Source organism: Tursiops truncatus, chromosome 11, assembly GCF_011762595.2.
Source record: "Tursiops truncatus isolate mTurTru1 chromosome 11, mTurTru1.mat.Y, whole genome shotgun sequence".
In the NCBI taxonomy this organism is placed as follows: Eukaryota; Metazoa; Chordata; class Mammalia; order Artiodactyla; family Delphinidae; genus Tursiops; species Tursiops truncatus.
This window is the reverse complement of record NC_047044.1, coordinates 82,077,728-82,094,073: the sequence shown is the minus strand read 5'-3', so window position 1 is coordinate 82,094,073 and position 16,346 is coordinate 82,077,728. Positions and strand designations below refer to the sequence as shown.

General features: G+C 36.1%; 1 protein-coding gene and 1 long non-coding RNA gene across 9 annotated transcripts in view; one reads left to right on the top strand and one right to left on the bottom strand.

Annotated features, from left to right (window-relative positions):
• LMNTD1 (lamin tail domain containing 1) overlaps positions 1-16,346 on the bottom strand; it is a 434,715-nt gene that overhangs the window by 23,646 nt on the left and 394,723 nt on the right. For all 7 annotated transcript variants that reach the window (XM_073788952.1, XM_073788949.1, XM_073788950.1 and 4 more), the window contains 2 exons: positions 1,883-2,069; positions 1,225-1,344 (listed from right to left, as the gene is read on the bottom strand). In XM_073788952.1, coding sequence (XP_073645053.1) covers positions 1,225-1,344; positions 1,883-2,069 — 307 coding nt within the window. The remainder of the gene's footprint in view (positions 1-1,224; positions 1,345-1,882; positions 2,070-16,346) is intronic.
• LOC109550189 (uncharacterized) overlaps positions 1-16,346 on the top strand; it is a 169,453-nt gene that overhangs the window by 111,558 nt on the left and 41,549 nt on the right. The gene's annotated exons all lie outside the window — the stretch shown is intronic.

Below are 16,346 nucleotides of genomic sequence, written 5' to 3'. Positions count from 1 at the left end.
CACATATGTGCAAAAATTATTCAGAAAAATCATGTGTAGGGACTAATAATTATGTTTTTGTTCAACATGAGAAAAGTTAGGCACCGAAGCGTGCCCTATCATTCTATTTGTTCTCATGATCTGTTTTTAGTTTATAAAATTAGAGGTTTGGGTTGATGCTGTAACCATTGCCAAACCCTTTGTTTGCCAGCTAAACAGACATAAAAGTAACACAAGGCAAGTGCAGCTAGGCTAGGCCCACAGCAAAGAAAGAGAAAGATGAAATCTTTCTTAAAAGGTTTAATTTCATGGCTCACAGCAGGAAAACCCCACGTTTGGTTCAGTTCATCAGTTAGGGATTCTCCTTTTTTGCAGCTCAAACATAGATATTTGCGTGGCAAATATGTTTATGATCTTTTGAGTGCAATCTCTCTCAGTTAGATTGTAAGCCTTTCCTAGCCAAGGGCAATATTTTATTTCTTCCTGTACTATAGAGGGCTTAAAAACCTCTGATGATAATGACAGTGATAATGTGATAAAATGATGTTTTAATTTCATCTCTGGAATGTTGACCATATGAACCCTGTAGGCTCTTTTGTCTGGTTTTATTTTACTGTTGCCATTTTGCCTATCATGTGACCTTGAGCCAGCCATTTAACTTTCCAAGCCCCATTTTCTTCCTTTGTAAAATGCGTAAATAATCTGAGAATCAAAGGAGATAACGTACATATAAATAGCCCTTTGAGTTCCTGTGGCACAGGAGCGGTCTGTTCCGTATCTGAATCTCTAATAGAAAACAGTGTATTGGGAAAGTCCCAGGCGTTGAATCATATAAGATGCCTATTAAATTTTTGACATGTAATATAGAGGCTACAAATCATATAGGACAACAATGTGGTGGGTGAAAAATATCTAGCCCTGTTTAAAAATCAGTAGACTCGGGGCTGCCCTGATGGCTCAGTGGTTAAGAATCTGCCTGCCAATGCAGGGAACGTGGGTTCGAGCCCTGGTCCGGGAAGATCCCACAAGCCGCGGAGCAACTAAGCCCGCAAGCCACAACTACTGAAGCCTGCATGCCTAGCGCCTAGAGCCAGTGCTCTGCAACAAGAGAAGCCACCGCAATGAGAAGCCTGCGCACCACAATGAAGAGCAGCCCCCGCTTGCCGCAACTAGAGGAAACCCGCGTGCAGCAACGAAGACCCGACGCAGCCAAAAAAAAAAAAAAAAAAAGAACAGGACACTGACTTCACCATTAGGTTTGCACAGGATTGTTGTACAATTGGGGCTTGTCCTAAATCTGTTTTGTTCCTTCCAAAGAAAATCTGATGGTGGCTGGTGCTTTGCTTCAGATGCTGCTGCCCAGACCTAAAAGAAAATAGTTTGTTAATAACAGCTGCCACTGGAGTTCAACATAGTTTTATAAATGTCAGAGGGTTATTGCAACACATCTTTCTAAGCAGGTGAGGTTTTTAAAATATAATGACTGTATAATATGTAATGTCAAGCTGTGTAACTGAACAGCTACTGCATGTGGTTTAAAGTAAAGCCCAAGAAAGACAGGGGAACTCTCCAGTGTCACCTAAACAAACCCTCTCTTTGTTTTTTCTTTAAAGATTATGTTTGCTTAGTTTTAGGAACTTAGGTATTTTATTTTGATAGTTAAATCATAAAAGCACAAAGTATTGTATGCCAAATTGAAGAAAGCTATGGAAATTTAATTATGGGTATTCATTTATATGCAGAGATGGACAAAGTGGCACAATTAACCAACAACAACCAAAAAATCACATTTAACAGAGAGATCAAGGGATGAAGAAAGCACTGGTGCTAAGCCATGGTCTGACTGGGTAAATGAGTTTTCCCTGAACAAATCTAGTTTAGAGTATTTATATCTTATACTCACTGTTACCGTGGAATTGGCCTGCATTTTGATATTGGGAAGGAATTGGTACAGAGAGACTGTTTGTCCATCCACATTTTGTTGGAGAATATGATTTCCGATTTCCAGTTCTTTGTCAAGGGAAGAGTTAATGAGCTTCACGCATAAACCTTTGACATTCACTTCAGCTATTTTAATGTCTCCAAGAGCACTAGAAAATAAAACTCAAAGGTTATAAGGTGCCTTCAGATGAGCGTGTCTTTAGCTCACTTTAAGGACTGAATAATAAATATGCTTTGGAAGTTGTTCCTAAGCTGTATATTCTGTTGGACAAATTCCATGTAGAAATAGTGTATTTTGTGCCTTAAGCAAATGGCTTGATTTCTTAGTTCTGTTTGGTTATCTGTGCAACAAAATGATCTTTCACATAAAATAAACTTTAAAAATGCTTTAGGTATCAAGATAAAAATGCCATTGGGAGGTACTATTATTATTATTTAAATTTCCTACTGTTCTTCACAAGAAATACTGAGACATGAAACTCTCAAGTAGATCAAGAGGAAAGTTAAACTATTTAGTTTATTTCTGATAAGGTTACTGTGAACATGAATTGCAACTATATACTTAAAAGAATTCTGCAAACTTAAAACATACACATATAAGATGGTATTTTTTCCCCTTCTAACATTTCGAGAGCTTAGTATGTATCAAGGACCAGGTTAAACATTTATATATCAGCATTTTTCAGAGTGTGGGTCACAACCTATAAGTATTGGGTTGGCCAAAAAGTGCCTTCTGTGTTTAAGTAAAAATAAAAGACACATTTTTCATTTGCACCAAGAACTTTATTGAACAACGTATTCATCCTTTTATTCCACTATCTTCTGCCATTTTTCAGGCAACTTCATAATTCCATCTTCCCAAAACTTTTTATCTTTTTGAGCAAAGAACTTGTCCAGGTGCCTTTTACAGTCTTCCGGGGAATTGAAAATTTTTAGTAAGAGAATTTTGTAAAGACCCAAATAAATGGAAATCCGAAGGTGCAATGTTTGGTGAACATGGCAGATGAATCAGAACTTCCCAGCCAAGCTGTAACAGTTTTTGCCTGGTCATCAAAGAAATATGTGGTCTTGCCTTATCCTGATGGAAGATTATGTGTTTTCTGTTGACTAATTCCGGATGCTTTTCATCGAGTGCTGCTTTCAGTTGGTCTAACTGGGAGCAGTACTTGTGGGAATTAATCGTTTGGTTTTCTGGAAGGAGCTCATAATAAAGGGCTCCCCTCCAGTCCCACCATATACACAACATCACCTTCTTTGGATGAAGACCCACCTTTGGTGTGGTTGGTGGTGGTTCATTTCGCTTGCCCCACGATTTCTTCCATTCCACATTATTGTACAATGTCCACTTTTCATGGCCCATCACAATTTGTTTAAAAAGCGGAACGTTTTCATTACATTTCAGTAGAGAATCGTATGTGGAAATACAGTCAAGAAGGTTTTTTTTGCTTAACTTATGTGGAACCCAAACATCAAAGCGATTGACGTAACTAAGCTGGTGCAAATGATTTTCAATGTTTGATTTGGATATTTTGAGTATGTCGGCTATCTCCCGCATGGTATAACGTTGATTGCTGTCAGTTAATGTCTCGAGTTGATCAGTATCAACTTCAACTGGTCTACCTGACCATGGAGCGTTGTCCAGCGAGAAATCTCCACCACAAAGTTTTGCAAACCACTTTTGACACATTCGATCAGTCACAGCAACTTCTCCATACACTGCACAAATCTTTTTTTGCATGTGGGTTGCATTTTTACTTTTCTTGAAATAATAAAGCATAATATGCCGAAAATGTTGCTTTTTTTCTTCCATCTTCAATATTAAAATGGCCACACAAAAATTCACCAATTTTGACGTCTTTTTTTAAATGCATGCTTATATGACAGCTGTCACATACAATCTAACAAAATTGTTTTGAATGAAGTTAAAGACAACTAAGTGCTACTAGAGTCATCTTACGGAAAAAAAACGAATGAAACTTTTGGCCAACCCAATAAGCCATGAAATCCCTTTGGTGGGTTAGGGACATAACTTTAAAAATGAAATATACCCCTACCAATAATAGGAACCAATACTTATGATGTGCCAGGCACTTTTAAGATATTATCAATAAATCTATGATTTCATATCTATAATTCCGAAATGCAAACATATCTGAAAAACCAAAAGATTCTTAAAAAAACACACTTAAAGCAAAATCTGACCTGAATTCCTTTGGTGGCAAAACCTGACCTGAAACTGAGGACAGGCTAGTTACTGTCTTCATTCATGATTTGTGTAACTATTCATAAATTTGGCTGTGGAAAGATTACTGTTTGATTTTGGATACTTCTCCAAGCCCTATTGGGGTGTTACGTAATATGTGTTCTAGTCACCATATTACTTTCTTAAAATCCTCCAAATTCTGAATTTGGAAACATGTAAGTCTCCAAATGTTTTGGTAAAGGCATTGTGGACTGGTAGTTACTTATTTAATTCTCACAAAAGGCTACATATTTCTTATTGAAGTTCACCATAAAAAATTTGAAAAAAACTGTATTACCTCATTTAATTCTCACAACAACCCAGTGAGACAGGTACTATTTTTAGTCCAACTTTATAGAAAAGGAAACTGAGGTTTAGAGAGATTAACTGCCATGTCTAAGTTCTCTCAATAAATGTCAGTTCTTGTTCTTCTTTTGCAACTAGTAAAATCTCAAAGAAGTTTGATCCAACCATTCAAATTGTTTAAATTTTGTATACACCCTGGTGGTTGAGCACTGCTAGAAGACACACACACACACACACACACACACACACACACACACACACACACACAGTATAGACTGCTGCCAGCAAATGAATTAGTGGCCTCCAGCCACATGTGGGCCCTTAGCGATTGGCAGCAAACTGTGTTCTTCATGAGCTGAGCCAGCACCTTCTGTCATTCCCTCAACAACATTCAAATCCCTGCCTCACATCTCCAGTTTTATTGTCAGAAAATGAGCTCACTAAGAAAATAGAGCCATCAGAAAGAAGTGTGTTTTCCTGCTTTCCACTTAGATGCAGGTTCACCCATGCCCACACTGACCTCTTCGTTCTAGCCACCTCGTTTCAGTGCAAGAGGAACCCTTCTCCCATCTAAAGTGAAACTCTGCTTACCACCTCCTGCTGCTGCTTTGGTGTTTCAGTCCCATTCATTTTTCTCCTTTCACACCAACCTCTCCCTCTAGACTGCCTCTTTCCCCCAAATATGTACATATCTTCCAAGTGCTATAACCTTAAAAAAGAAAAACACAATCCTCCTCTGGCTTCCACTTCCTACTGCCATCACAACCGAGCTTTTGGAAAGACTACGGCATGAGTTCTTCATCTCTTATTCACTCCCTCAACCCACGACCATATATTTCTGCCTTAGACCAAGATGATTAGGCCCTCTTAAATTGGTCATCAATCAGTAAATTGAGTGGTAACTTTTCAGTCTTTGTCTTTTTTTAAATAGAGGTATAATTGACATATAACATTATATTAGTTTGGGGTGTACAACATAATGATTCAGTATTTGTATATAAGGCAAAATGATCACCACAATAAATCTAGTTAACAACATTGATCACCGTATATAGTTACAATTATTTTTTCTTGTGAGGACAACTGTTAAGATCTACTCTCCTAGCAACTTTCAATACAATACAGTATTAGTAACTGTGGTCTCCATTCTGTACATTACATCCCAATGACTTATTTATTTTAGAAATGGAAATCTGTACTTTTTGACCCCCTTCTCCCATTTTGCCCACTCCCCACCTCTTGCTTCTGGCAACCAATCTGTTCTCTGTATCGATGAGTTCTTTTTTTTTTTTTAGCTTTCATTGATAAGTGAGATCATATGGTATTTGTCTTTCTCTGACTTATTTTACTTAGCACAATGCCTTTGAGGTCCATCCATGTTGTTGCAAATGGCAAGATTTAATTCTTTTTTTATGGCTGAATAATATTGCATTTTATATTTATACCACATTTTATTTACCAATCGTCCATTGATGGACACTCAGGTCGTTTCCATATCTTGGCTATTGTAAATAATGCTGCAGTGAATATGGTGGTGCATATATCTTTTTGAATTAGAGGTTTTGCTTTCTTCAGATAAATACACAAAAGTGGAATTGCTGGATTATATGATAGTTCTGTTTTTAATTTTTTGAGGGACTTCCATACTGTTTTCCATAGTGGTTCAATTTACATTCCCACCACTCAGTCTTTGTCTTAATGTCTCTGTGATACCTGCCTCTGCCAGACAGGTCCTTCTCTCCTTGTTTCCCCAAGTCCACTGTTTTTCTTCTACCAGTCTGGTTGCTCCTTTATAGTCTCTTTTTCAGATTTCTCTTCCTTCATCCATTTCTCAGACGTGAATCCCTGGGATTCTGCCCTTAACCCTCTTTTATTCCCATCACACTCTATACATGTGATATCACCCACAAACAGGGTTTTCAGCAACCATTAATACACTGATGACTGCTAAATCTAAATCCTTTTCCTGCTGAGCTTCAGACCCATAGACCCCGTAGAAAGACAGACCCCAAAGATACCTCTAAATCAACATGCCCCAAAATGAATTCATCATTTTAGAAAAGTAGAAAACCTATTCCAGGAAATTTCATCATCATTTATCCTGTTGGCCACGCCTGAAACTTCTATTACTTTCCTGCTGTCTTATCCTTCTTGCCTTATCTGTGATGATGTTCTATTAATATTACTCTTTAGTATCTTCTGTATATAGTGCCTTCTCTCCATCCCTATTGCTGCTGTCTTCATTAGATCCCAATGACTTATTTGTGATGATGTTCTATTAATATTACTCTTTAGTATCTTCTGTATATAGTGCCTTCTCTCCATCCCTATTGCTGCTGTCTTCATTAGGCTCTCATCACCTCTGTGTCACAGTGTAACAGTGTCTTAACTGGTTTCTCCAGTCTTGCTCCCTCCTAACCATTCAACATTTTGCTTCCAGAGCAATCTTTGTACAAGGATAAATCCTTCAAAGTCTGACCATTTCTTTCTAGAGAAAACACCAATGTCACAGCATGGAAACAAGGCCCTACGTAATCTATCAGCCTCTTTAATTTCTTTTTTTCCCTACTTCCTATCTTTGCTTAAATTGCAAAACCACAAGAATTTCTCACAAGACTTGTGATAATTCATGTCATTGCATGCTTCACCCATTGCCTGTGCATGCGCTATTCCTTCTTCTTGTTCCACAACACTTGAAATTTTCAGACTTCTTAATACTTAATATCTTGGGTACAAAATATCTCATTGTTATTTTAACTTGATTTTCCCTGTTTATAGTGCAGCTGAGTAAGCTACTTATTGGCTACTCAGTTTTCTTTTGAAAATTGTCTTTCATATAATTTAGTCCATTTCTATAGGGTTGTTTTACATTTTTATGATGGATTTATAGGATAGTATTTAAATATATACAGAAATTTTTGAAAGAACTGTGTGGTAATAAGTGGGTATTATCCATGTTAAGTTGCTATGTTGGTAATAACTTCCTATGACAGCAAGAGAAAACTAACATATGCTTCTTATGAATTGTAGAATCACAGTGCTAAAAATATTGCCTGCAGTTTTGGTCTCAATGCCCTCACCAGAGATTTATTCCAGAGTTTTCTGTTTTCTATTTTTCTGTTGATAAACCAGCTACCAATCTTTTTGTTGTTCCTTTGAAGGTAAGTGTCCTTTTTCTCTGGCTAAGATTTTCCTTACTTCTGTTTTAGAAGTTTTTCTACATCATACCTAAGGTTTTGTTTTGTTTTTTTTTGTCCCCTATGTTTTCTCTTGCTGGGAGTTGGTAGTGTTGTTTGTACCTGTGGCTTGATGTATTTCATTTTTGGGAAAATTCTCTGCCAGTATTTCCACCAATACTGTTCTACCTCAGTCCTTCTCTACTCTCCTTAGTGACTTCAATTACAAGCATTTAGATTTTTAAAAATCTTGCCCTAAGTTTTCCTTATGCTTGTTTTTTCTAATCTCTTTGCTCTCTATAATTCAGCCTGGATGTTTTCTTCTGAGAATGTTCCGGTTCAATAATTCTCTCTTCTGTTGCATCAAATATATTGTTAAACTCATGTACTTTTGAAATAGTAATTTCTGTTATTGGATTTTTTTTCTAGAATTTCCTACTGATTCTTTTATTTTTAGTTTCCAGTTCTATGCTAAAAATTTTTCTTGTCATTTAATTCCTTGACTATTTTAGTCAAGGTTATTTAAAAATCCCTGTCAGATAACCATAATATCTGGATCACCTAGGCCTGTTTTTATTGTCCATTTTTAATCTTAGTTTTGGGTCAACTTTTATTGTTTGTATGCCTTGTTATTTTTGACTTAGTGCCTAGTATGATAGATTAAACATTGCAGAGGTAATTTAAAGCTATGTATAATTTTTTCTTGATCCAGAGAGGATTTACTTTAACTTCTGGCAGCCATCTACATTGGGGGGAAACCACTTTAATCCAATCAGGGTGTGAAATAATTTGACACTAGGCTTTGGCCCCAATTAGGCTGGTTTATTTTGAAGATAGCCTTAATACTGTGTGTACCTTTGAAGTTACAACTGAAAGCCTGGGGTGTTTATCAATGACCCTCCTTCTTGACAGGCCCTGAATCAAGCCAATTTTTATTCACCCAGTCCCGTGAGACTGCCAAAATCTTTGAATAACTTCTCAGCCTCTTAGCTGCTGCTTTCAAATTGACAACTGTTTTGAGGAGAAAAGTGGCTCCAAATGTCAGGTTATCACTCTGAGTTTCCTCTCCTAGAAGAGGACTTGTGAGAATATAAGATGTAAAATCTATGAAATCTTTATGTATTTATTTATTTATTTGGTTGTGCCGGATCTTAGTTGTGGCAAGCGGGCTCCTTAGTTGTGGTTCATGGGCTCCTTAGTTGCAGCTCACTGGCTCCTTAGTTATGGCACATGGCTCCTTAGTTGTGGCATGAGAACTCTTAGTTGCAGCATGCGTGTGGGATCTAGTTCTCTGGCCAGGGATCGAACTGGGGCCCCCTGCATTGGGAGTGTGGAGTCTTAACCACTGTGCCACCAGGTAAGTCCCAATCTATGAAACCTTGATCTACACTACCAAACTGCCTTCAGTGGTCTCACTTTATACCCATACTACATTGTATGAGGTTGCCTGTTTTGTAGAGAGGTTCACTTTTGAGCAATGTATATACCTGTTCCTTTCTTTTACATTACTGTTATGGTTTTTACTAAATTGTAGATATAACATTTTTACTCTTATAGAATAGCCCTAGAATTTCTCTATGTCATCCTCATTCTAGTGTTAACTGAAATCTCTGTGGGATGTTTTTATTTTTTGACAGAATTCCTTTTTGTTTTTGAGACTTGCTTTTTCTGCCTGGGAAGATGAGCAGTAGTTTGAGTTTTTCTTTTAACCAGATGACTCTAGAATAGCTCAGTTATCTCTTTGTTATCATATATGTAATTGGATATGTACAGTTGCTTTTCAAAAACATTTCATTATTCAAGTGAAACGTTTATTCATTCATGTTAAATTTTTTATTTTATGCATATAAGTAGAATAAATTAGCTTGTCTGAAAGAAAAAATACCATTGTTCATATCAGGGCTAGCCACTTCATTTGCCTTCCTTTTGATATAAGGCCAAAAGTTACAGGAAAATACTTCACATAATACATGGAAATTCACTGAGCCAGGGCTGTTAATCTGCTATCACACAACCTTCTGTAGTTATCTTTTTTTTCTTCCCTGTAAGCCTTCCCATTTTTCCTTAGTAGGAAAATGACTTGAAACCTCTAAGTTGTGAGTGGCTGAGAGTGTAGAGTGATGTACCAATCATTCTGTCAGTAGCCTTTGCATGGTCTTGATTTATAGAGATTGAAAAGACAAATGGCTATATCACTTCTTTAAAAATGACAATTTTTCGTTATTTAAGCTCTGATTTTTCTAGTTGTTGTAGTCTACTTGATAGCTCCATGCTACTTTACTTATCTTACTTTAGATTTTTGCTACTCTAAAGTTTATTAAACTTATCTTTAGCATTTCAGTTCTTCCAATATGCATCTACCTAACATTATCTATGAAAATTGGCACCTGTGTTTATAGTTGCCATTAACACATGGAAAGACAAAGACCACATGATCACACTTTTTAATCAGATTCAGAAAAAGTATTTGACAAAATTCAACATCTTTTCACTATAAAAACTCTCAAAAAATAGGTAAAGAAGGACCATACCTCAGCACAATAAAGGACATATATGAAAAGCCCACAGCTAACACAATCAATGAGGAAAAACTTCCTCTAAGATCCACAACAAGGCAAGGATGCCTATTCTCACCACTGCTATTCATCTTAGTACTGGAAGTCCTACCCAGAGCAATCAGGAAAGAAAAAGAAACAGAAGGTGCCAAATTAGAAGGGAATAAGTGAATTATCTCTGTTTGCAGATGACATGATCATATAGGTAAAAAACCCTAAGAACACCACAAAACAAATTCAGTAAATTGTAGGATGCGAAAATCAACATACAAAAATCAGTGGCATTTCTGTACACTAACAATGAACTAACCAAAAGGGAAATTAAGAAAACGATCCCATTTACATTAGCAACAAAAGAACAAAATACTTAGGCAATAACTTAACCAAAAAAATGAAAGATTTATACACTGAAAACTACAAAACACTGGTGAAGGAAATTTAAAAAGACACAAATAAATGGAAAGACATTCCATGTTCATGGATTGGAAGAAGTAATGTTGTCAAAATGTTCATACCAGTCAAAGTGATTTAGAGATTCAATGCAATCCCCATCAAAATCCCAATGGCATTTTTAAACAGAAGCTGTAAAAAAAAAAAATCCTAAAATTTATGTGAAACTACAAAAGACCCCAAATAGCCAAAGCATTCTTGAGCAAGAATAAAGCTGGAAGTATGACACTTCCTGACTTCAAATTATATTATAAAGCTAAAGTAACTAAAACAGTGTGGTACCAGCATTAAAAAAGACATATAGACCAATGGAACAGAATAGAGAATCCAGAAACAAACCCACACATTTATGGTCTACTGCTCTTCAACAGGAGTGCCAAGATGGGGAAAGAATAGTCTCTTTAATAAATGCTGGAAAAGTGGATATCCACATGCAAAAAATGAAATTGGACCTCTATCACACACCATACACAAAAATCAACTCAAAGTGGGTTAAAGACTTAAAGGTAAGGCTCAAAACCATAAAACTCCTATAAGAAAATATGGGGGAAAACCTTCTTGACATTCGTCTTGACAATAATTTCTTAGCTAACACACCAAAAGCACAGGTGAGAAAAGCAAATATAGAAAAATGGGATTACCTCAATTTAAAAAGCTCCTGCACAGCAAAGGAAACAATCAACAAAATGAAAAGGCAACCTACAAAATGGGAAAAAATATTTGCAAATCATATATTTGATAAGGGGTTAATATCTAAAATATATAAGGAACTCACACAACTCAATAGCAAAATATCAAATAATGCAAATAAAAAATGGGAAAGGACCTGAATAGACATTTTCCCAAAGAAGATATGTGAATGGCCAACAGGTACATAAAAAGGGGCTTAACATTACTAATCACAGGGAAACACAATCAAAACCACAATGAGATATCACCTCACACCTGTAAGAATAGCTGTTATCAAAGAGACAACAATAAGTATTGGCGAAGATGCAGAGAAAAGGGAACCCTGTGCACTGTTGGTGGGAATGTAAATTGATGCAGTGCTATGGAAAACAGTGTGGAGGCTCTTCAAAAGATTAAAAATAGAACTACCATATGATCCAGCAATCCCACTTCCAGGTATTTGAAGGAAATAAAATTACCATTTGTTGAGTTATCTGCACCACCATGTTCATTGCAGCATTATTCACAATAGCCAAGATACAGACACAAAGTGTCCATCGACAGATGAATGGATAAAGTGAATGTGGTATTTATTTTATAAATACAGTTGATTATTAAACAGTGCAAGGGTTAGGGGTGCCGACCACACACACAGTGGAAAATCAGCATATAACTTTATAGTCCGCCCTCCACATCCATGATTCCACATCCACAGATTCAGCCAAACACAGATCATGTAGTACTTGAGTATTAATTGAAAAAATTCCACCTATAAGTGAACCCAAGCAGTTCATACCTGTGTTGTTCAAGAGTCAGCTGTATATATATATATATATATATATATACACACACATACACACACACACACACACACACACACACACACACACACACACACACATATATGTAATGGAGTATTATTCAGCCATAAAATGAAGGACGACCTGCCATTTGTGACAACATGGATGGATGCTGAGCACATTATGCTAAGTGAAATAAATCAGACAGAGAAAGACAAATACTCTATGATCTCACTTATATGTGGAATTTTAAAAAGCTGAATTCATATAAACAGAAATTAGAACAGTGTTTGCCAGAGGATAGAAGGTAGGGGAAATGGGGGAAATATTGGTCAAAGGATAAAAACTTCCAGTTATAAGATGAATAATTTCTGGGAATCTTATGAACAGCATGGTGACTATAGTTAAAAATACGGTATTATATACTTGAAAATTGCTAAGACAGTAGACAGTGGATCTTAAATGTTCTCGCCAGAAAAAAAAAAAAAGGTAATTATGTGAAGGATGTGTTAACTAATTTTATTACGGTAATCATTTCATAATACATATGAGTATCAAATCATCATTATGTAAGTTACACAATGTTATTTGTCAATTATATCTCAATAAAAACCCCCAAAAGACAAAAAAATGAAGTTGTACATCTTAAATATATGCAATTATGTCAATGATATCTCAATAAAACTGTCTAAAAAAAGTGAAAGAAGAAATGGTTATAAGCAGATCCATACTACAAAAAAGGTTAAAGGAAGTTCTTTTCAGGTACTAGCATAATTAAAATGGATGGAAATATAATTTATAGATCAAAAAAATAAACAAAACAAACAAAAAGAACTAAAAGGCAAAGAAAAGCAGTGAAAATACATAAGGGTAAATATATAATATTTTTCTTATCATTTAAATTTCTTTTAAAAATTGATTATTTAAGCCAAAATAACTTTGGAGTATGGGATTTACACCATGTGTAGAAATAAAATACGTGACAGCAGAAGCACAATGGCTGGGAAAAGAGAAATGAAATTATAGTATTCTAAGGCTCTTATACTATTTGTGAAGTGGTAAAATATAAGATGAGGGTAGTCTGTAATAGGCTCAAGATGTATCCTATAAACCTGGAAGGAACCCCTAAAATAAAAGAGTTATAGCTAATCAGCCAACAATGGAGATAAAATGGAATATAAATAATGATTAATTTCAAAGAAGACAGAAAAAGAAGAAAAAGAGAACAGAACAGTTGGGACAAATAGAAAATGAACAACAAGATAATAGAATTAATCAACCATATTAAAAATTACTTTAAATCTAAATTGTTTAAATGCCCAAATTAAAAGACAGAGATTGTCAGAAGATGAAAGAGCAAGCCTACTGCATTCTACCTGTCGATACAAAACGTAATATTAAATATAAAGACACAAATAGGCTAAAAGTAAAAGGATAAAAAAAGATATACCATGCTAACACTAGTAAAAGAAAGCTGGAATGCCTATATTGATATTAGACATAGTAGATTTCTGAGCAAAGAATAATGCCATGGATAAAGAAGTTTATTTCATAATGATATAGACATCAATTCTATGTTGGAAGAAGATATAACAATCCTAAATGTTTATACACCTAAAAACAGGGCTTCAAAATACATGAAACTAAAACTGATAGAACTGCAAGAAGAAATCAATGAATCCACAATTACAGTTGGAAATTTTAACACCCCTTTTTCAATAATTGATGGACATAAAATCAAAAAAGACAATAGACTTAACACCATCAATCAATTTGACCTGATCAATATTTACAAAACACTCCACTCAACAATAAATATATTTACCAAAACATTTACCAGGATAGACAATATCTGCTATAAAGCAAGTCTCAATACATTTAAAAGGACTCAAGTCATATAAATTATGTTCTTTGACCACTATGAAACTGAATTAGAAATCAGTAACAAAAGATATCTGGAAAATCATCAGAACTGGAGAAGTCTGTAAAATATTTGGGAGCTAAATAATAGACTTCTTATTACTCAAGGATCAAAGAAGAAATAAAAATGGAAACTAGAAACTATTTTGATGCCACAGCTAAGTGCTGAATCTTGGGAAGACTATCCCTGGGAGAGGACTCAATCTAGCTATGCAGAGATAGCAAGGAGAGCCTGGAGTGTGTTCTGGGTGGAGCAGCGGTGGCCACTGTCAGCACACTCAGGAGTACACAGCAGCTCTCCCAGTGAGAGTGCCCTGGGCTCTGCCCACTCCATACTGCAGCTTAGCACTAGATCTGGGTCCTGGAAGAAGACTGCCACAGAGGCAGCCCAGATCTCAGGCAGCAGCTGAACCACCTCAATTCCTGCAGCCACAATACCTCAACCCCCAGCCCCAGCCTACTTCACATCACAGCTTTGCACTAGATTTAGGACAAACACAACAAAGAAAGGTAAGTGACCTTGGTGCTGCTTCTGATCAGAACCGTGGACACCTACACAAGCAGTGCATAGGTCCTCTGTGACTGCACAGACCTCATTGCTTCAGCAATCACCTCCTTTGGGGCAGGGCGTGCACTCAAGGGCAACAGAGTCTGATTGAACCTGATCCTCAGGGCTTCTGCTCCAACAACTGGGAAGTATACCCTGCTCCTGACAGGGCAGCAACAGCCATGGAGCAGAGAGTAAGTCCAGCCTCACAACCTGCACAGGCTCTACACACTACAACACCAACCACACCCCTATCAAGGGGATAATGGCCAGCACATCTTTAGGAAAGACATGGCAAATGTCCATATCAAAAGCAGTCATCACACCAAAAACGCTGGACACACAATGTCTACACAGGGATGTTCCCACATAAAAACACCTCTTCAAGTGATGTTCAACACCACAGCAATCAGACAAGAAAAATTGAAAGGGAAGAAGGTAAAACTGTCAGTATTGCAGATGACATTATACTCTATATGGAGTCTCCACACAAAAACTATTAGAACTAATGAATGAATTCAGCAAGGTAGCAGGATACAAGATTAATATACAGAAATTTCTTGCATTTTTATACACTAATAATAAAGTAACAGAAAGAGAAATTTAAAAATCTTATTTCAAATCTCGTCAAAAAGAATAAAATACTTAGGAATAAACTTAACCAAGGAGGTAAAAGACCTATATGCTGAAAAATATAACACAGTGACAAAGGAAAGTGCAGAAGATTCAAAGAAATGGAAAGATATATCATGTTTTTGGATAGGAAGAATTAATGTTATTAAAATGGCCATAGTACCCAAAGCAATTTACAGATTTAATGCAATTGCTATCAAAATACCGTGACATTTTTTTCAGAACCAGAGCAAATATCCTAAAACTTATATGGAATCACAAAACCCCAGAATTGCCAAAGCGATACTGAGGAAAAAGAACAAAAGCTGGAAGTGTAACTCTTCCACACTTCGGACTGTACTACAAACCTGCAGTAATCAAAACTGTGGTATTGGCACAAAAACAGACTTATGGATCAATGCAACAAGATAGAGAGCCCAGAAATAAACCCACACACCTATTATCAATTAATGTACGACAAAGGAAAGAAGAATATACAGTGGAGAAATGACCATCTCTTCAACAAGTGTTGTTGGGAAAGCTGGACAGCTAAAGCTGGATGTAAATCAATGAAATTAGAACATTTCCTCACACCATATGCAAAAGTAAAGTCAAAATTGTTTAAAGACCTAAATGTAAGACATGACACCATATAACTCCTAGAAGAGAACATAGGCAGAACATAATTTAACATAGGTTGTAGCAATATTTTCTTAGATCAGTCGTCCAAGGCAAAAGAAATAAAAGCAAAAGTAAACAAATGGGACATAACCAAACTTAAAAGCTTTTACACAGCAAAGGAAACCATCAACAAAACGAAAAGACAACCTATGGAATGGGGGAAAACAATTGCAAATGATGCAACCAACAGGGGGTTAATATCCAAAATGTATAAGCAGCTCATACAACTCAATAGTGAAGAAACAAAAAACTACATCCAAAAATGGGTGAAGACCTAAACAGACATTTTTCCAAAGAAGACACATGAAAAGATGCTCAACATCGCTAATTATTAGAGAAATGCAAATCAAAACCACAATGGGGAATCACCTCACACCTGTCAGAATGGCTATCATTAAAAAGTCTACAAATAATAAATGATGGAGAGGGTTGGAGAAAATAAAACCCTCCTGCTGTTGGTGGGAATGT